At 40.7% G+C, this 21,891-nt stretch overlaps 1 protein-coding gene across 1 annotated transcript; it reads right to left on the bottom strand.

Annotated features, from left to right (window-relative positions):
• Positions 1-400: 400 nt before the first annotated feature.
• LOC135539007 (zinc finger and SCAN domain-containing protein 2-like) lies at positions 401-21,627 on the bottom strand. The gene is made up of 5 exons (XM_064964895.1): positions 21,543-21,627; positions 20,301-20,549; positions 17,178-17,426; positions 3,179-3,424; positions 401-828 (listed from the first exon to the last, which is right to left on the bottom strand). Exons 2-5 carry the CDS (start codon positions 20,401-20,403, stop codon positions 401-403), a joined length of 1,026 nt encoding a protein of 341 aa, XP_064820967.1. The 5' UTR covers positions 20,404-20,549; positions 21,543-21,627.
• Positions 21,628-21,891: the final 264 nt, after the last annotated feature.

Genomic DNA, 21,891 nt, shown 5'->3' with positions numbered 1-21,891 from the left:
TATACAATTGAAGCAGGAGTAAGGCTTCTCTCCTGTATGTATACGTTCATGTATTTTTAGATCGCCCTGTCGAGAAAAACTCTTTCCACAATCAGAGCAGGAGTAAGGCTTATCTCCTGTATGTATATGCTCATGTGTTTTAAAGTGGCCCGTCGAGAAAAACTCTTTCCACAATCAGAGCAGGAGTAAGGCTTCTCTCCTGTGTGTACACGCTCATGTTGTTTTAAGTTTCCCAGTTGAGAGAAACTCGCCCTACAGTCAGAGCAAAAGTAAGGCTTCTCTCCTGTGTGTGTTCTCTGATGAACTTTTAGTTCAGATGATGTAGTGAAGCATTTTACACAGTCAGAGCAGGAGTAAGGCTTCTTTCCTGTGTGTATACGTTCATGCTGTTTTAGGTGGCTCAGTTGAGAGAACTGTCAGTCAGAGCATATGGCTTCTCTCCTGTGTGTGTTCTCTGGTGAATTTTTAGCTCACCTGATGTGGTGAAGCATTTTACACAATTAGAGCAGGAGTAAGGCTTCTCTCCTGTATGTATACGTTCATGTGTTTTTAGGTCGCCCCGTCTATTTCCACAGTCAGAGCAGGAGTAAGGCTTCTCTCCTGTGTGTACTCTCTGGTGAACTGTCATAGCCTTTGATGTTGTGAAATTCTTCCCACAGTCAGTGCAGAAATACAGATTCCCTCCTTTGTGTATTCTTAGGTGTATTTTGAACTTTGATAGAATTGGGAAAATCTCCTCACAATGTGGGCAGTGGTGAGACCTCTTAGCTCTGTGATCTTCCTGCTCATGTTGCTCTATAGATGTAGAGAATGTCTCAACATGGACTCCTGTGTGAACATCAGAAGAACCAGTCAGTTGGTGTAATATACAGTACCAGTCAAAAGTTGACACACCTACCCATTCAAGGGTTTTTATTTATTTTTGCTATTTTCTACAACATCAAAACTATGAAATAACATATATAGAATCATGTAACCAAAAAATTGTTAAACGAATCAAAATATCTTGTAGTTTGCCTTAAAAGCTTTGCACACTCTTGGCATTCTCTCAACTACCTTCACCTGGAATGCTTTTCCAACCGTTTGAAGGACTTCCCACATATGCTGAGCAATTGTTGGCTGCTTTACCTTCACTCTGCAATCCAACTCATCCCAAACCATCCCAATTGGGTTGTATCTGGTGATTGTGGAGGCCAGGTCATCTGATGCAGCCCTCAATCACTCTCCTTCTTGGTCAAATGAGGACTTACAACAGCCTCGGGGTGTGTTGGGTACATTGTCTTGTTGAAAACACAACTGGTGTCTTGTTTCACACAGAAACAGTTGTTGTTGATGTGTTTGTTACTTGAACATTTATGAGTCCCCAAACCAGATGGAATGGTGTCTCATGCAAGACATCTGTGGTAGCCATGCCTGTTCACCCCGCTATGATCCAGAAGTAAATCAGACAGTGTCACATCAAAGCTCCCCGAGAGACTGAAAAACAGCTCCTCCAGGCTTCACCTGTAGGAAATAACATGAGTGGCTGCATCCAACACACTGACTCTGCATCTCACTTTAATACACGGGAATTGGAAGGGAAAATGTAAATTGGATCATCAGCCACTTTAAATATCAATGCTACCTGTCCATATAATGTTACTTGGCCCTAATTAAGTCATCTCTTATTGGTGTGCTTTATAGTGGTTTCTTTGCATCAATGCATCCATGAAGGCCTGTATTCACTAGCCACTTTAACTATGTCCTTTGACAGTTGATCTGTCATGTATACTTGAACTCTGTACCATTTACTTATCTGCAATTTGCTGCTCTGTACCATCACTCATTCATATATCCTTATGTACATAACTCTGGGTCTTCCCTTTCACTGTGTATAAGACAGTATTTTAGGAATTGTTAGTTTCATCATAGCTTGATGGTTTTACTGCATGTCAACTAGAAGAAACTGTCAAAGTTCATTAAATCTTAACCATGTGTATGTGACAAATCAAATTTGATTTGAATGTGATTTCTCTTTGCTTATTTGAGCTGGTCTTGCCATAATATGGACTTGGTCTTTTACCAAATAGGGCTCTCTTCTGTATACCCCCCCTACCTTGTCACAACACAACTGATTGGCTCAAACGCATTAATGTAAGATATTCCACAAATTAACTTAAGGCACTTCTGTTAATTTAAATGCATTCTGGGTGACTACCTCATGAAGCTGGTTGAGAGAATGCCAAGAGTGCAAAGCTGTCATCAAGGCAAAGGGTGGGTACTTTGAAGAATCTCAAATCTATTTTGATTTGTTTAACACTTTTTTTGTTTACTACATGATTCCTATGTGTTATTTCATTGTGTTGATGTCTTCAATATTATTCTACAATGTAGAAAAAAATAAAAACCTTTGAATGAGTAGGTGTATCCAAACTTTTGACTGGTACTGTACATGTCAATCAAATTTATTTAACAAAGCCCTTAAAACATCAGCAGTTGAAAAAGTGCTCGACAGAAATCCAGCCTAAAATCGCAAAAGAGCAGATGCAGAAGCACAGTGGTTATGAAACACTGCCTAGAAAGCAGGAACCTTGGAAGAAACGTAGAGGAACCAGGCTCAAAGGGGTGGCCAGTCCTCTTCTGGCTGTACTGGGTGTCATATTTATTCATATCAGTAGGCTGTACAATACAGGCGAATAAAACTATTCTAAAAGTGGGTAAGAGTTGAAAGCTAAAAAGGGGTGTGTCATCCTCCAATCACTATCACAAGGGTTAGTAACTACACAGGGTACTCATTTCATATCATCCTCCACTCTGAAGGTATCAAATCGGTTAGTTAGCCCATGAACAGGCAGTTAACCCATGTTCCCAGGCTCACTAAAATAAGAATTTGTTCTTAACAGACTTGCATTTAAATAAAGGTTAACTAAAAGGGTTAGTAACGACACAGACTAATTTCATAGAACTTTAAAACACTGGCAGTTTGTCTACTTGTCTACTTCACTTCTTTAGTCTTCTCTATGAACACTCCAGACAGACCAATGAATAAAACAAATGTTGGCAATACTGGTGTCAAACCATGCAAGTGTCAGTAGCATGAAATAACATCTACCTTCTCATTGAAACAGTTATACTGCAACTTTTCATACACCGTGGGAAGTTGGTAAGAACAAGTTGGTAAGATAGAACCTGTGCTTACCATGAGAAACAGATGTCCCAATCTTCTCCTCCACTTCATCTTTAATGTTGGCATTCAGCTCCAGTGTTTGACTGCAGTCTTCCAGCTTCACTGATGTCATCTCTGGATCCTGCAGTGCAAACTGGGCTCCACTGTCACAATCAGGACCCAGTGACTGTAGGTTTCTACTCAGTGTGGAAAGAGAGAGGCAGGCTGCGTCTGTCCTCACTGCTGATATTACTGGCCTCAGACTTGATCTGAGTCGGCCTGCAGTAACAATGAGAAACAGATAAGTTATTGTCTTGACAGTTCCAGAACTTTCTTTATTCTCCAAAAATATATTATTTCTTCTTGTTCAATTATCTAATTCAGTGCTTGACTCCCTGACCAAGGCCCTTCACCCCTCTCACTTTGGCCGGGCGGCCAGCTCTAAAAAAATAAAAAAGTATTGGTGGTTCCAAACTTTTTAAGAATGATGGAGGCCTTTCGATCATATCCTTGGACTAAAATGATTGCACATGATGTTCGGCTTTCACATGGACATCTTGTGCAAAGGGCCTTTGGGTAACGAAGCACATATTCAACGGTATCCCTTTTCCTTACATAGGCTGTTCATTTCTGATCTTTGATATTTTATTGGTTTGTAAACATATCATGGTATACCATGTTAATATTATATGTGAGGGCCTCTTTGTTACTTGGTAGCTACTAGCAAAAGACCCTGTGTTGTGGATCATCTTCAACTATTTTGGACTGTCCATACTGTAATATTAGTCTCAGGCTTCACAAACTAGCATTACTGTTTTATGTAAAGCTTTTCTTTCCTACTTTTAAAAAATGAATAGGACGTGATATTTCACATATCATCTTGCTAGATATGCCTTTTGTTTTGCTCGTGAGGAGTAATGGCCGAGAGAAGGCAGTAGACACTTTGTTTTGTTTAGCTTCGTTAGGTTAGACTGCTCCCTTCCTTTAATGGACCAGTCGTCCACCAGGCTACGATTAGGGGGAGGTGGGAGGGGAAGCGTTGGGAGTCTCGGTTAGGGAGACAGTGGAATGGGGTTCAGTGTTCTACTGTTAGGATAGATTTATGGTTTGTTTGTTCCAACAGATCTTTACACATTTTTCTCACTACAAAATATTAATGCAGTCCTTCTGGTTACTAAACATATTTTAGATATGTCTTTATGCAATAAATTCCACGTTCACATCTTTGGTTAAATGACTTCAAATGCAAAACTGAAATGTACTTCGTAGAATGTCAGTGGAGTTTGTAAACGATCTAAGCTTAAAACAGGTTATTACTGGGCTTAAACAACTTAATCTATTATTTACCTCTCCATGGTTGCAGAATCTTATCTATTTTTGCTAACTTCCTATTGAAATGATTTGTGGTAAATTAATTTATATTGTTTGAGATGTGAATACCAAGTATGTCTACTTCACCATCTGCCCATTTTACTGGTAAACTACAAGATAGTGTAAACTATTTTTTAATGATCCAATACGTAATATGGTACACGTGTCATAATTAGGTTTTAATCCAGAGAGGCTTGAAAAGTGATCCAGATTGCGTACATTGCATACATTGACACCTTTGTTGTTATCCCCTGGATTTTTAACACCTTGATGTTCTTGTTGGATGTCATTTTAATAGCTAGCATTTCAATGGCCATAATAAATAGACATGGAAACAACGGACAGCCTTGTTTTACTCCTCTTAAAAGCTCAATACTTTCTGAGAAGTAACCATTGTCTACTATTTTACATCTGGGTTTGCTGTACATAACTTTAACCCATTGTATAAGAAATTCCCCAAAATTAAAGTATTCCATGCATTTATATATTAATTCTAATTGTACTTTATCAAACACCTTTTCAAAATCAGCTATGAAGACCAGACCTGGTATCTTCAATGTTTCATAATGTTCAATTGTTTCATATTATCTCCAATATATCGTCCAAGAACCTGTCTGTTCAGGATTAACAATATCTGGTATAACCTTTTTTATTCTATGCTATTGCATTTTGCCAGGATTTTCACATCACAACATTGACGTTAGAGGACTCCAGTTTTTTAAATGGACTGGAACTTTGTACTTACCAAATGGGCCCTGTTTTAGTAGTAATGAAATCCGACCTTCTTGTTGAGTACCTCAAAGTCTACCATTTGTATAAAAGTCATTAAAACATGCTAATAATGGATCTTTGAGTACATCAAAAAAGGTCTGATATCCCTCTACTGGTATACTGTCAAGCCCTTGTTTTTACAGACTCAAAATATTTTATTGACTCAAAATAACTCTTCTGTAAGTTGGCCTTCACACCGGTCTTTCTGTAAATGTGTTAATTTTACATTATTATTATTATTACTATTCAGTGGAAATGGAGGAGACTAAAAAGTAAACATGCTTAAAATATTTTGCTTCCTCTTCCAAAATATCATTTGGTGAATCATGGATAACTCCATTTGTAATGAGTTTCTGTAAATTCTTTTAAGTATAATTTCCGTGTTGTAGATTCAAGAAAAATTGTGTGCATTGTCCATCCAATTCACTTTATTTTTGTAATACATTACACTTGATCGTTCTTGAATAAGTACCTCCACTTCTATTTGATTTTCCTCTAACCTATTTTGTGCCTCTCTACAGTTTCCATCTACCTGCGCTGTTACCTCCTATTTCCTTTATTAGTCTAATCTGTTTTGACCTAAACTGCTATTGTTTTAATGATGAGTATTGTATTGAATGGCCTCTAAAAGTACATTTGAAATTGTCCCGTACAATAAGGGGACACTGATATGTGTCAATGTACAACAAGAGTCAATTTCACACCACTAGTATATGGGTGAAAAAGAAAAACCACACACACGCCACTCAACAATAATCCTGCCTATAGCGCGATTGGTGTATGAGTAACTTGCTACACAATTCCTATGGACTGAATTCAACAGTGAGGCCTAATTTATCTTACATTCCTAAGGGGAATCAATATGTTGTGACATATTATTTACTGAATAATTAACTGTTTATGATTACGTGATTAAATTAATCCTGTAACAATTAACTCAGTAACCTGGAGCAGCTACAGGAAAATGTTGTTTCATGAGTTACCGTTTCCCGAATTAACTCAAAGAATATATCGATTTCATAGCAGTCACCAATTCATTCATTTCATCAGTGGCATTCTGAACATCGCATAATTCGGAAATCTGCACAAACCCAGGTCTCACTAATCGTTCCGTACCACACAAATTTAGTTGATTATTTATTTACTAACAAGCTAAACCATAACATAAGATACATATACACAAACAGTCTAGGTTATTGGTTAGACCATCATACAATGGCAACAGGTCCCTAGTGGACCAACAGAAGATGGTGCTGACCATGCTGGTCATTTATGAACATTTGAACATCTTGGCCATGTTCTGTTATAATCTCCACCCGGTACAGCCAGAAGAGGACTGGCCACCCCACATAGCCTGGTTCCTCTCTAGGTTTCTTCCTAGGTTTTGGCCTTTCTAGGGAGTTTTTCCTAACCACCGTGCTTCTCCATCTGCATTGCTTGCTGTTTGGGGTTTTAGGCTGGGTTTCTGTACAGCACTTTGAGATATCATCTGATGTACGAAGGGCTATATAAATAAATTTGATTTGATGGAGTTTTACAGAGAAATTCCACACTTGGATACATTTCTAAACTATGCTTAGTTTCAGCCCTAACAGCTTGCCCTGAACTGCCCCTGTTATGATTAAAAAAGTGTAATGCATGTATTTATGTGTTGAAGGTCTCTGTTGGGTATCTCTGTGGGTCGAGTTCCACTTAGTGGGAAAGGTTTGGCCAACGCCTTGTTCATTCGTCTTCAGGTGCAAGTCACCGATTCTCCAAACGATGTCAATGTCCTTTCTCATAGTTGTCAGTTTCCTTGCACTCGTTCTGTGAGAGTGGGCTTCCGAGGAGGCTAATCAGGCGTGTCGATGCTCCCGGCGTGGGTAAGAGGGCCATGTAGACAACCGGTGACTTGAAAAGAATAGCCAGATGGTCCTGCTTAAATTCAACTCCCTAGATACAGTACTAAGAATAGCTACTCCACCATAAACTTGATTGTTCAGAGATTTACTTTGTCTTCTACCTCGTGTTGCATTTCGGGGTCACGACTAGTCGTAGACCTCAGCTGCAGTGAGTGTTCAACTTAGTCTGATATGTAAATGCTTAAATCATGTTTTATACCCTGGAGTAGAAAGGGGCATTTCCATCTTTATGACACACTCTCTGGGTTCCCTGGGGCGTAGCTAGTTACAAGGCAAGGTATTAGGACAACTAAAATCAGTCTTATCACCATAACATCCTCTTTCATCTGCATATTCTCGACACAAAGTAAGTAAACATCACACATACATTATGAAAACTCTTCAAGGTAATGTTTTCGTTATAACATCCTCAACTAACTTTTAAGAACATCATAAAATAGACATTCCTTTTCATATTCCATCCATCATTGTTTCCACCATTTGGTTGATCAAATATACATGTCCCAAAGTCCATTTATTTGATGTTGTTTAGTTTTGGGCTGTAAACTCTTCCTAATCCACACAGACATTCCAGTCTCACACATTAGAGAACAGAGTGGAGTTGGGCTGTTGCCTTATTTATGATGGGTGTGAGGTCATAAACCCCCCCATCAATCCCTCTATACTTCTCCCCCTCTTCGGGAGGGAGAGATCTCTCTGTAAACCGAGATCCACTGTAACCTGATCCTCACAGGACCGTCATGACAGTCCCCCTCTGGTGGGTTCAACTTGGAAGGATCCTGCATCTTGCAACCCACCATAAGAATGACCATCGGACATCAACAAATATATATCCACAGTGTCGGCCATTTGTTTGTGAGAATGTGAATGGGATCAAATTTGGTTTATATATAGACACATTAAAACATTCATTTGAAATTATACAGAGAAGATGTTGCCGAGAACAAATTATTGTACAAACATTATATCAATTAACTTCAACAGTTAGTCAACAGGTCCTGAGCACTCGGTAGCAGGTTCTCATCAAGAATCTCTCTGTACTTTGCTCATTTCAACGTTCCCTCAATCCTGACTAGTCTCCCAGTCCCTGCCGTTGAAAAACATAACCACAGCATGATGCTGCCACCCCCATGCTCTGACATGCACTGTCAAATGTAAGACCTTATATAGACAGGTGTGTGCCTGTTTGAATTGAATTTACCAAGTGGACTCCAATCAAGTTGTTGAAACATCACAAGGATACTTGGTGAAAACAGGATGCACCTGAGAACAATTTCGAGTCTCATAAAAAATGGTATGAAATCTTATTTATTAATACTTACTTATTATTTGCCAAAAAACATGTTTTCAATTTGTCATTATGGGCTATTGTGTGTAGATTGAGGACATTTTTAAAAATGTAATCAATTTTATGACAAAGCTGTAACGTTACAAAATGTGGAAAAAGTCTGAATACTTTCCTTTGGCACTGAGTGAACAAAACATTAGGAACACCCTCCTAATATCGAGTTGCAATGCCTTTTGTCCTCAGAACAGCCTCAATTCGTCAGGCCATGGACTCTACATGGTGTGGAAAGAAACCCACAGGGATGCTGCGCCATGATGACTCCAATGCTTCCCACAGTTGTGCCAAGTTGGCTGGGAGTGAATCTCTTCCCACAGATGTTCAATTGGATCGAGATCTGGTGACACGGCAGGCTACTGCAGTAAGCTGAATTCACTTATGTTCGGGGAACCGTCCCTGGACAAGCCTTGTGGCATAATCCTGCTGAAAAATCAATTTGCAGATGGATAAACTGCTGCCATAAAGGGATGCACCTGATTGGAAATTATGTTTAGAAATCCTGTGGCATTCAAATGTTGCTCCACTTTTATCAAGGGGCCCAATGTGTGTCCTGAAAATACACCCCACACCATCACTGCCAGCCTGCAATGCTGACACACGGCATGGATGCATGTACTCATACCCTAGTCTTCTCCATACCCTAGTCATCCCATCAGCATGACACAGCAGAAACCGGGATTATCTAGACCGGTGGATAACAAAATGTTTATAGTCCCGGACCCCTTCAAACATTCAACCTCGAGCTGCGTACCCCCTCTAGCACCAGGGTCAGCGCACTCAAATATTGTAAGCCACCCACACAATAGGATACATTTATTAAACATAAGAAATGAATGTGAGTTGTCGTCACAACCCGGCTCGTGGGAAGTGACAAAGAGCTCTTATAGGACCAGGGCACAAATAATAATACATTTCGTTCTTTATTTAACCATTTTACATATAAAACTTGTTAATTGAAAATGGTGAATAACTCAGCACAGGTTCATGAGAAGGTTGTGCTTGAAAGGATGCACATAGCAATGTTGGGTTGTATTGGAGAGTCTGTCTTAAATCATTTTCCACACACAGTCTGTACCTGTATGTAGTTTTTATGCTAGTGAGGGCCGAGAATTCACTCTCACATAAGTACGTGGTCGCAAAGGGCATCAGTGTCTTAACAGCGCAATTTGCCAAGGCAGGATATTCTGAGCGCAGCCTAATACAGAAATCTGGCAGTGGCTTCTGACTAAATTCCATTTCCACAGATCCGCTTTTTGTAATTTTGATGAGGCTCTCCTGATCAGATATCGGTAAGTGGACTGGAGGCAGGGCAAAATGAGATAACGAATCCAGCTGTTTGTGTCATCTGTTTCGGGAAGGTACCTGTGTAATTGCGCACCCAACTCACTCAGGTGCTTCGCAAGATCACATCTGACATTGTCCATAAGTTTAGGGTCATTTTCACACACAAAAAAATATCATACAATGATGGAAAGACCTGTGTGTTGTCCTTGTTAATGCAGACAGAGAAGAGCTCCAACTTATTAGCCTCAATTTTGTCCCGCACATTGAATATAGCTGCAGTCACTGTAATCCTAGATTCAGATCATTCAGGTGAGAAAAAACATCACCCAGAGAGGCCAGTCATTTGAGGAACTGATCATGAAAGCAGTCAGACAAGTGACAATTATGGTCAGTAAAAAAAACTAAGTACGTCTCTCAATTAAACAAAAAAAAACATGTCAATACTTTGCCCCTTGATGACCAGCGCACTTCTGTATGTTGTAAAAGCGTTGCATGGTCGCTGCCCATATCATTGCATAGTGCAGAAAATGCACGAGAGTTCAGGGGCCTTGCTTCACCAAAGTTAACCATTTTCACTGTAGTATCCAAAACATCTTTCAAGCATTCCCTTGGTAGCAAGAGGCTCTCGGTGGATGCTGCAGTGAACCAAAGTAGCATCGGGAGTAAGTGCTTGCACCAGCGTTACCACTCCACTATGTCTCCCTGTCATGGCATTTGCACCATCAGTACAGATACCAACACATCTTGACCACCAAAGTCCATTTGATGTCACAAAGCTGTCCAGTACTTTAAAAAGGTATCCTGTTGTCCTGGTTTCCAGTGGTTTGCAGAAGAGGATGTCTTCCTTAATTGACCCCCCAAAAACATAATGGACATATACCAGGAGCTGTGCCAGACCCGCCACGTCTGTTGACTCATCCCACTGAATTCACTGGCTTGAATGCAAAGAAGTAATTGTTTCAAAACATCTGCTTGTCATGATGCATCGATGCGGAATCATTTTTGGGCCTTTCCTCCAGCCATATCCACAGAAGCAGGAAGAATGGATAGTCCTCCACAATAGTATGGTGCTTGCCTGTCCCAGCCACTTGGTAGCTCACCATATAAGACGCTTCTAGCCCCTTCTTATTAATGGTATCTGTTGCTTTAATAGGTGTCTTACTACTCAAAGTTGTCTTAATTCTCGCTCAAAAACTCCTGTGGCTTATTTTTCAATGTGGCATGTTTTTTTCTAAATGTCTGCGTTAAGAGTGAAGGTTTCAGTTGTGAGATAAAACACACTTTGGCTGAGGAAAGGCACTATTCCCAATATAAGTGAACCCAAATCAATATAGGTCTCATCATATTTGCACCTCTTCGATGGTCCAACATCCCTGTCTGTTGTTCAGTGCTTTCCCAGGTAAAGGGGCAGTTAGCTCTTCGGCTGCATCAGATTCACAACTGTCAGCAAAATGCAAAATTGACAAGACGCTCACTGATCATTCCATGACGCTCCCTGTTCTCTGCATTGTTCTCTCACAGTGAGAAACAATAGGACTAAAAGTGTTCTACACGTTCTTCATTTGATCCAATTCAACATTGCAAATTATTTTATGAGAAGAATTAAGTGGAGTGACTAATCTCAGCTGGTCTGAGAGAACCGTGAGGCTTCTCTCAAGTGTGTAGCCGTTGGTGTGTTTTTACATTGCCCATTGCGAGATCTTGCTACAGTAAGAGCAGAAGAAAGGCCACTCTCCCGTGTATATTCTTTGAAGATCATTTAGCTCAGCTGATGATTTAAAACTGTGGAAACTGTCATTGCAGTAGTAAGGCTACTCTCCTTTATGTATACCTTGGTGTCTTTTTAAGTGGCCCAGTTCAGAGAAACTCTTTCTACAGTCAGGGCAGGAGTAAGGCTTCTCTCCTGTGTGTATACGTTTATGATTTTTTAGGTTGCACGGTTGAGAGAAACTCGCCCCACAGTCAGAGCAGGAGTAAGGCTTCTCCCCTGTGTGTATACGTTCATGTTGTTTTAAGTTTCCCAGTTGAGAGAACTCGCCCCACAGTCAGAGCAGAAGTAAGGCTTCTCTCCTGTGTGTTTCTCTGATGAACTTTAAGCTCAGATGATGTTGTGAAGCATTTTCCACAGTCAGAGCAGGAGTAAGACTTCTCTCCTGTGTGTATACGTTCATGCTGTTTCAGGTGGCTGATGAGAGAAACTCTTCCTACAGTCAGAGCAGGAGTAAGGCTTCTCTCCTGTGTGTATACGTTCATGCTGTTTTAGGTGGCTCAGTTGAGAGAAACTCGCCCTACAATCAGAGCAGGAGTATGGCTTCTCTCCTGTGTGTGTTCTCTGATGAACTTTTAGCTCACCCGATGTTGTGAAGCATTTTATACAATTGAAGCAGGAGTAAGGCTTCTCTCCTGTATGTATACGTTCATGTATTTTTAGATCGAGAAAAACTCTTTCCACAATCAGAGCAGGAGTAAGGCTTATCTCCTGTATGTATATGCTCATGTGTTTTAAAGTGGCCCCTTCGAGAAAACTTTTCCACAATCAGAGCAGGAGTAAGGCTTCTCGCCTGTGTGTACACGTTCATGTTGTTTTAAGTTTCCCAGTTGAGAGAAACTAATTCCACAGTCAGAGCAAAAGTAAGGCTTCTCTCCTGTGTGTGTTCTCTGATGAACTTTTAGTTCAGATGATGTAGTGAAGCATTTTACACAGTCAGAGCAGGAGTAAGGCTTCTTTCCTGTGTGTATACGTTCATGCTGTTTTAGGTGGCTCAGTTGAGAGAACTGCCCACAGTCAGAGCAGGAGTATGGCTTCTCTCCTGTGTGTGTTCTCTGGTGAATTTTTAGCTCACCTGATGTGGTGAAGCATTTTACACAATTAGAGCAGGAGTAAGGCTTCTCTCCTGTATGTATACGTTCATGTTTTTTAGGTGGCCCGATTGAGAGAAACTATTTCCTACAGTCAGAGCAGGAGTAAGGCTTCTCTCCTGTGTGTACTCTCTGATGAACTGTCATAGCCTTTGATGTTGTGAAATTCTTCCCACAGTCAGTGCAGAAATACAGATTCTCTCCTTTGTGTATTCTTAGGTGTATTTTTAACTTTGATAGAATTGGGAAAATCTCCTCACAATGTGGGCAGTGGTGAGACCTGTTAGCTCTGTGATCTTCCTGCTGTTGCTCTCTGGATGTAGAGAATGTCTCAACATGATCTCCTGTGTGAACATCAGAAGAACCAGTCAGTTGGTGTAATATACAGTACCAGTCAAAAGTTTGACACACCTACCCATTCAAGGGTTTTTATTTATTTTTGCTATTTTCTACAACATCAAAACTATGAAATAACATATATAGAATCATGTGAACCAAAAAATTGTTAAATCAAAATATCTTGTAGTTTAGATTCTTAAAAGCTTTGCCTTGACAGCTTGGCATTCTCTCAACTACCTTCACCAGGAATGTTTTCCAACAATCTTGAAAGTTCCCACACATGCTGAGCAATTGTTGGCTGCTTTACCTTCACTCTGCAATCCAACTCATCCCAAACCATCTCAATTGAGTTACGGTCTGGTGATTGTAGAGGCCAGGTCATCTGATGCAGCACTCCAATCACTCTCCTTCTTGGTCAAATAGCCCTTACACAGCCTGGAGGTGTGTTGGGTCATTGTCTTTTTGAAAAACAAATGAGTCCCACTAAGCCCAAACCAGATGGAATGGTGTCTCACTGCAGAATGCTGTGGTAGCCATGCTGGTTACATGTGCCTTGAATTGTAAATAAATCAGACAGTGTCACCAGCAAAGCATCCCCACAACGTCACACCTCCTCCATGCTTCACGGTAGGAAATACACATGCGGAGATCATCCAGTCACCGACACTGCATCTCACAAAGACACCGCGGTTGGAAGCAAAAATCTGAAAGTTGGACTCATCAGACCAAAGGACAGATTTCCACAGGTCTCGTGTCCATTGCTCGTGTTTCTTGGCCCAAGTAAGTCTCTTCTTATTGGTGTGCTTTAGTAGTGGTTTCTTTGCATCAATCCAACCATGAAGGCCTGATTCACACAGTGTCCTCTGAACAGTTGATTTGTTTGTTACTTGAACTCTGAGCATTTATTTGAGCTGCAATTTGAGGCTGGTAACTCTAACCTAACTTATCCCCTACAGCAGAGGTAACTCTGGGTCTTCCCTTTCCTGTGGTGGTCCTCATGAAAGCCAGTTTCATCATAGCGCTTGATGGTTTTTGTGACTGCACTTGAAGAAACTGTCAAAGTTCTTGAAATGTTCCGGATTACTTTAAGACCTGAAGCCCAGTCAATGCACCGCATCGGATAGCGTCTCTCCAGTGAGCCATGTTTCCGTGAAGCACAGAACGTTACAGTCCCTGATGTCCCTCTGGAATGCTACCCTTGCTCGGATTTCATCAACCTTGTTGTCAAGAGACTGGACATTGGCAAGAAGAATGCTAGGAAGTGGGGCACGATGTGCCCGTCTCCGTAGTCTGACCAGAAGACCGCTCCGTTTCCCACTTTTTCTGAGTCGTTTTTTGGGGTCGCTGCATGCGATCCATTCCGTTGTCCTGTTTGTAAGGCAGAACACAGGATCCGCATCGCGAAAAACATAAAAACACCGCCGTACTGATGGTGAGTTGACGCTGATCTTATATACAGTAGTTCTTCTCGGCTGTATGTAATGAAACCTAAGATGACCTGGGGTACTAATGTAAGAAATAACACGTAAAAAAAACAAAACACTGCATAGTTTCCTAGGAACGCGAAGCGAGGCGGCCACCTCTGTCGGCGCCGGAAGTAGAGAGACCCTGCCACAGAGGCATGTGAGTGATTTCGACCCCGCCCTGTGCAACTGGGTACTGGACTTCCTGACGGGCCGCCCCCAGGTGGTGAGGGTAGGTAACAACATCTCCTCCCCGCTGATCCTCAACACTGGGGTCCCACAAGGGTGCAGCCCTCTCCTGTACTCCCTGTTCACCCACGACTGCGTGGCCACGCACGCCTCCAACTCAACCATCAAGTTTGCGGACGACACAACAGTGGTAGGCTTGATTACCAACAACGACGAGACGGCCTACAGGGAGGAGGTGAGGGCCCTCGGAGTGTGGTGTCAGGAAAATAACCTCACACTCAACGTCAACAAAACTAAGGAGATGATTGTGGACTTCAGGAAACAGCAGAGGGAACACCCCCCTATCCACATCGATGGAACAGTAGTGGAGAGAGTAGAAAGTTTTAAGTTCCTCGGCATACACATCACAGACAAACTGAATTGGTCCACTCACACAGACAGCATCGTGAAGAAGGCGCAGCAGCGCCTCTTCAACCTCAGGAGGCTGAAGAAATTCGGCTTGTCACCAAAAGCACTCACAAACTTCTACAGATGCACAATCGAGAGCATCCTGGCGGGCTGTATCACCGCCTGGTACGGCAACTGCTCCGCCCTCAACCGTAAGGCTCTCCAGAGGGTAGTGAGGTCTGCACAACGCATCATCGGGGGCAAACTACCTGCCCACCAGGACACCTACACCACCCGATGTTACAGGAAGGCCATAAAGATCATCAAGGACATCTACCACCCGAGCCACTGCCTGTTCACACCGCTATCATCCAGAAGGCGAGGTCAGTACAGGTGCATCAAAGCTGGGACCGAGAGACTGAAAAACAGCTTCTATCTCAAGGCCATCAGACTGTTAAACAGCCACCACTAACATTGAGTGGCTGCTGCCTACACACTGACACTGACTCAACTCCAGCCACTTTAATAATGGGAATTGATGGGAAATGATGTAAATATATCACTAGCCACTTTAAACAATGCTACCTTATATAATGTTACTTACCCTACATTATTCATCTCATATGCATACGTATGTACTCTATATCATCGACTGCATCCTTATGTAATACATGTATCACTAGCCACTTTAACTATGCCACTTTGTTTACATACTCATCTCACATGTATATACTGTACTCGATACCATCTACTGTATCTTGCCTATGCTGCTCTGTACCATCACTCATTCATAAATCCTTATGTACATATTCTTTATCCCCTTACACTGTGTATAAGACAGTAGATTGGGAATTGTTAGTTAGATTACTTGTTGGTTATTACTGCATTGTCGGAACTAGAAGCACAAGCATTTCGCTACACTCGCATTAACATCTGCTAACCATGTGTATGTGACAAATAAAATTTGATTTGATTTCTCTTTGCTTATTTGAGCCGGTCTTGCCATAATATGGACTTGGTCTTTTACCAAATAGGGCTCTCTTCTGTATACCCCCCCTACCTTGTCACAACACAACTGATTGGCTCAAACACATTAAGGTAAGATATTCCACAAATTAACTTAAGGCACTTCTGTTAATTTAAATGCATTCTGGGTGACTACCTCATGAAGCTGGTTGAGAGAATGCCAAGAGTGCAAAGCTGTCATCAAGGCAAAGGGTGGGTACTTTGAAGAATCTCAAATCTATTTTGATTTGTTTAACACTTTTTTGTTTACTACATGATTCCTATGTGTTATTTCATAGTTTTGATGTCTTCAATATTATTCTACAATGTAGAAAAAAAATAAAAACCTTTGAATGAGTAGGTGTATCCAAACTTTTGACTGGTACTGTACATGTCAATCAAATTTATTTAACAAAGCCCTTAAAACATCAGCAGTTGAAAAAGTGCTCGACAGAAATCCAGCCTAAAATCGCAAAAGAGCACAGTGGTTATGAAACACTCCCTAGAAAGCAGGAACCTTGGAAGAAACGTAGAGGAACCAGGCTCAAAGGGTTGGCCAGTCCTCTTCTGGCTGTACTGGGTGACATATGTATTCATATCAGTAGGCTGTACAATACAGGCAAATAAAACTATTCTAAAAGTGGGTAAGAGATGAAAGCTAAAAAGGGGTGTGTCATCCTCCAATCACTATCAGAAGGGTTAGTAACGGGGCGGCAGGGTAGCCTAGTGGTTAGAGCATTGGACAAGGTACAAATCTGTCGTTCTGCCCCTGAACAGGCAGTTAACCCACTGTTCCCAGGCCGTCATTGAAAATAAGAATTTGTTCTTAACTGACTGGTTAAATAAAGGTTAAAAAAAAGGGTTAGTAACGACACAGACTAATTTCATAGAACTTTAAAACACTGGAAGTTTGTCTACTTCACTTCTTTAGTCTACTCTCTGAACACTCCAGACAGCTCAGTGAATAAAACAAATGTTGGCAATACTGGTGTCAAACCATGCAAGTGTCAGTAGCATGAAATAACATCTACCTTCTTATTGAAACAGTTATACTGCAACTTTTCATACACAGTGGGAAGTTGGAACGAACAACACACTTAGATAGAACCTGTGCTTACCATGAGAAACAGATGTCCCAATCTTCTCCTCCTCTTCTTCATCTTTAATGTTGGCATTCAGCTCCAGTGTTTGACTGCAGTCTTCCAGCTTCACTGATGTCATCTCTGGATCCTGCAGTAAAAACTGGGCTCCACTGTCACAATCAGGACCCAGTAACTGTAGGTTTGGACTCAGTGTGGAAGGAGAGAGGCAGGTTGCGTCTGTCCTCACTGCTGATATTACTGGCCTCAGACTTGATCTGAGTCGGCCTGTAGTAACAATGAGAAACAGACAAGTTATTGTCTTGACAGTTCCAGAACTTTCTTTATTCTCTAAAAATATATTATTTATTCTTGTTCAACGATCTAATTCAGTGTTTGACTCCCTGGCCAAGGCCCTTCTCCCCTGATATCTCACTTTGGCCGGGCGGCCAGCTCTAAAAATAAAAATAAAAAATGTATTGGTGGTTCCAAACTTTTTTAGAATGATGGAGGCCTTTCAATCATATCCTTGGAATAAAATGATTGCACATGATGTTCGGCTTTCACACGATCATCATGTGCAAAGGGCCTTTGGGTAACGAAGCACATATTCAACGGTATCCCTTTTCCCTTACATAGGCTGTTCATTTCTGATCTTTGATATTTTATTGGTTTGTAAACGTATCATGGTATACCACGTTAATATTATATGTGAGGGCTTCTTTGTTACTTGGTAGCTACTAGCAAAATACCCTGTGTTGTGGATCATCTTCAACTATTTTGGACTGTCCATACTGTAATAATAGTCTCAGGCTTCACAAACTAGCGTTACTGTTTTAGGTAGAGCTATTCTTTCCTACCTTTCAAAAACGAATAGGACGTGATATTTCACATATCATCTTGCTAGATATGCATTTTGTTTTGCTCGTGAGGAGTAATGGCCGAGAGAAGGCAGGAGACACTTTGTTTTGTTTAGCATCGTTAGGTTAGACTGCTCCCTTTTATGGATCAGTCATCCACCAGGCTACGATTAGGGGGAGGTGGGAGGGGAAGCGTGGGGAAGCGTTGGGAGTCTCAGTTCGGGAGACAGTGGAATGGGGTTCAGTGTTCTACTGTTAGGATAGATTTATGGTTTGTTTGTTCCAACAGATCTTTACACATTTTTCTCACTACAAAATATTCATGTGGTCCTTCTGGTTACTAAACATATTTTAGATATGTCTTTATGCTATAGCTTATTCCACATTCACATCTTTGGTTAAATGACTTCAAATGCAAAACTGAAATGTACTCCGTAGAATGTCAGTGGAGTTTGTAAACGATCTAAGATTAAAACAGGTTATTACTGGGCTTAAACAACTTCATCTACTGTGTTCCTACAAGAAACTCACTTGTTGAAGGACGAGATACTTAAAGTATGCAGGAGATGGTTTCCTGTTTCTCCTCTCATTCTCATGGTGTTATCGTTTTAATTCACAAATGTGTTCCGTTTCAAGTGGATAATATTATAACTGATACATCTGGTAGATATATTTTGACACAAGAAACTTTTTGAATGAGCATATTAATCTAGTTAATGTTTATGGTCCCGATGATGATGTTAATCCCAAGTTAAGCCCCACAAATTTGACCCAATACCCCAGAAATGTGTGTTAAATGTAACACGCATTTAGTGGGAATGTGCTGAGATAAACGTTTGAGCTCAGTACTGTGCTAGATCTCTGAGATGACCTCTACCACAATACCACTAATCCCTAAACTATACCTCCTAAATCTTTACCCAGAGAATATCTCTTTACATAGGAGAGAAAAGAAAATGGTTGACCTCTGTCTATTCTAAGCTAGACGTTCAATTGCTTTCGACTGGATGCATGTCAGTTCCCCCCTCACTTGGTCATTGGTTAAAATAATTAACGTCAAGTCTGGCTCTTGATGAATATACTTATTTAGTGAAAAAGAAGAGTTTCGTAATATTTGAGATCAGTTTTGTGAGTTTTTACAAACCGGTGATATTGTAGCGCATTGGAACTGTAAATCCTCTATTTTTATTGGCTGTCGTTCTTAGAGGTATCTGCATTATCTGCATATTACACTTTTTATTTGGAAATGTTTTGGTACCCTTCCCCAGATCTGTGCCTCGACATAATCCTTTCATGGAGCTCTACGGACAATTCCTTCGACCTCATGGCTTGGTTTTTGCTCTGACATGCACTGTCAAATGTGGGACCTTACATAGACAGGTGTGTTCCTTTCTAAAATCTTGTCCAATCAATGTAATTCACCACAGGTGGAATCTCAATCAAGTTGTAGAAACACCTCAAGGATGATCAATGGAAACAGGATGCACCTGAGCTCAATGTCGAGTCTCATAGCAAAGGGTCTGAATACTTATGTAAATAAAGGTGTTTTTGTTTTGAATTTAATACATGTACAAACATTTCTATAAACCTGTGTTTCCTTTGAGGTACTTTGATTGATCTTTTTTTAATCAATTTTAGAATAAGGCTGTAACGTAACAAAATGTGTAAATAGTCAAGGGGTCTGAATACGTTCCGAATGCACTGTATGTATACATAGAAGAAAGCTGCGCAATACAAAAGGGGAATAAAACTATTCTAAAAGTGGGTAAGATGGGGCTAGTCATCCTCCACTCACTATCACAAGGGTTAGTAACTACACAGACTCATTTCATAGAACTTTAAAACACTACTTCACTAAATAATTGATCACTCCAGATATCTCAGTGAATAAAACAAATGCTGGCAATACTGGTGTCAAACCATGCAAGTGTCAGTAGCATGAAATAACATCTACCTTCTCATTGAAACAGTTCATCATGAAACAGTTCTACAGCATCTTTTCATGCACAGTGGGAAGTTGGAACGAACAACAAACTTAGTTAGGTATGTAACAGTGTAACTTTAGTCCGTCCCTCGCCGCGACCCGGGCTCGAACCAGGGAACCTCTGCACACATCAACAATAGTCACCCACGAAGCATCGTTACCCATCACTCCACAAAAGCCGCGGCCCTTGCAGAGCAAGGGGAACCACTACTTCAAGGTCTCAGAGCACGTGACATCACCGATTGAAACGCTATTAGCGCGCACCACCGCTAGCTAGCTAGCCATTTCACATTGGTTACACATAGAACCTGCTCTTACCATGAGAAACAAATGTCCCAATCTCCTCCTCCTCTTCTTCATCTTTAATGTTGACATTCAGCTCCAGTGTTTGACTGCAGTCTTCCAGCTTCACTGATGCCATCTCTGGATCCTGCAGAGAAAACTGGGCTCCACTGTCACAATCAGGACTGGGTGACTGTAGGTTTGGACTCAGTGTGGAAGGAGAGAGGCAGACTGGGTTTGTCCTCACTGTTGATGTTACCGGCCTCAGACTTCATCTGAGCTGGCCTGTAGTAATAAAGACAAACAGACCCAAAAGTTAGTCTTGACAGTTCTGGCACTTTTTATTCTCAAAAAAACATTGTTTATATTTAGGTGCAGGAGCGCTACAATACTGTTGAACTAATATTCTATAAGAGGAACATGAGCTCAAACAGTAAACATTTGAGGTGACGGTAATCAGCTCTGGTGAGCTCCTGTCCAAGTCAAGCACTGATCCGATTTCAATAGATCTGATTCCCATTAGACAATGTATACACTTTAAAATCAGGCTACGCAACTTAAGTGCATTAATGTATAGTAGATGTCCTGAATTCACAAATGCATAAATGACTCAAAAAACAATTAGTACAAGGTTACCGTTTGTTTTAGGCAGCACTATGTACTATTTTCCTGAATAACTTTGTCTTCACTGTATTATTTAAATCAAAACAAATAGTATTACCCTTTCACACCATAGTAACATTTATAGATAGACAGAAACAACTGAATGTGTCTGAATATTACTACACATGTAGAAAACTGATGATAATTACATTCAGCTTCAAAACAGTGGTGGAACCGTGAAATTGTCTCTCTGCCTGGACTTTACATGTTTTGTCATTGTATTCACAGTAATGTCCCTGTATTGATGTGTAAAAATGTTATTATTGTTGCAATAAAAAAAAATGTAAAAGTCCGTTGACGCAGACCGAATGGCGCCGCCATTTTACCAGCTCGTGTAATTTTACATTAAAAAAAACAACTTGCAACACGAATTCAGAAATCTCAGAAGTAAATAGATTATTTATAAAATGACATTGAGAAAATTATGTACATCCACTCAGACAAACCCTAAAGGCTCTAAATATGTAACTTAGTTATCATGTGCTTCACTCGGTTTGACACAAAAATTACACATTATACCTTTACCAAACGTGATAATACCTTAACGGATTTATTACCTAAAATGTTATGACATGTTATTTTGATATCAGAACGTTTAAACGTGCTGTTACATACCTGAGGTAATAAATAGAAAAGGACACTTAGCTTATCTTCTTGACTGCATCGTTCTGGTGCTTTCTTTATACTGAATAATGGTGGGCGCCTGCCTGGAACTTCCTGTTCCTCCGCTAACACCGTCCGTGATTTCCGGGATCCTTGGGATTGCCAACTCCTCAGTAAGGAAAGTAGGTTTTGGCTGTCCTTTTTTTAAAAATTATTATTAATAACAAATCAATACATAAAGCACACGAGGGAACACAAGCATACATAGATTACAAACAATAGACAATCGAGCTAGGAGGTACACTATCACATTACAATTACACAAGGACCTTAAGGGTCATGCATATACTTACAATTCTAA

The sequence above is a fragment of the Oncorhynchus masou genome, unplaced genomic scaffold (assembly GCF_036934945.1).
Source record: "Oncorhynchus masou masou isolate Uvic2021 unplaced genomic scaffold, UVic_Omas_1.1 unplaced_scaffold_2290, whole genome shotgun sequence".
Lineage (NCBI taxonomy): Eukaryota > Metazoa > Chordata > Actinopteri > Salmoniformes > Salmonidae > Oncorhynchus > Oncorhynchus masou.
This window is presented reverse-complemented; position numbering and strand designations above follow the sequence as displayed.

Bases quoted from the DNA above. Each gene is read 5' to 3' on its own strand.
- LOC135539007 (XM_064964895.1), bottom strand. From the start codon at position 20,403: ATGGCATCAGTGAAGCTGGAAGACTGCAGTCAAACACTGGAGCTGAAT. The intron at 17,427-20,300 runs GTAAGAGCAGGT...TTGTTACTACAG, and splicing joins TGGGACATTTGTTTCTCATG to GCCGACTCAGATCAAGTCTG. The intron at 829-3,178 runs GTAAGCACAGGT...ATGTTCACACAG, and splicing joins TGGGACATCTGTTTCTCATG to GAGTCCATGTTGAGACATTC.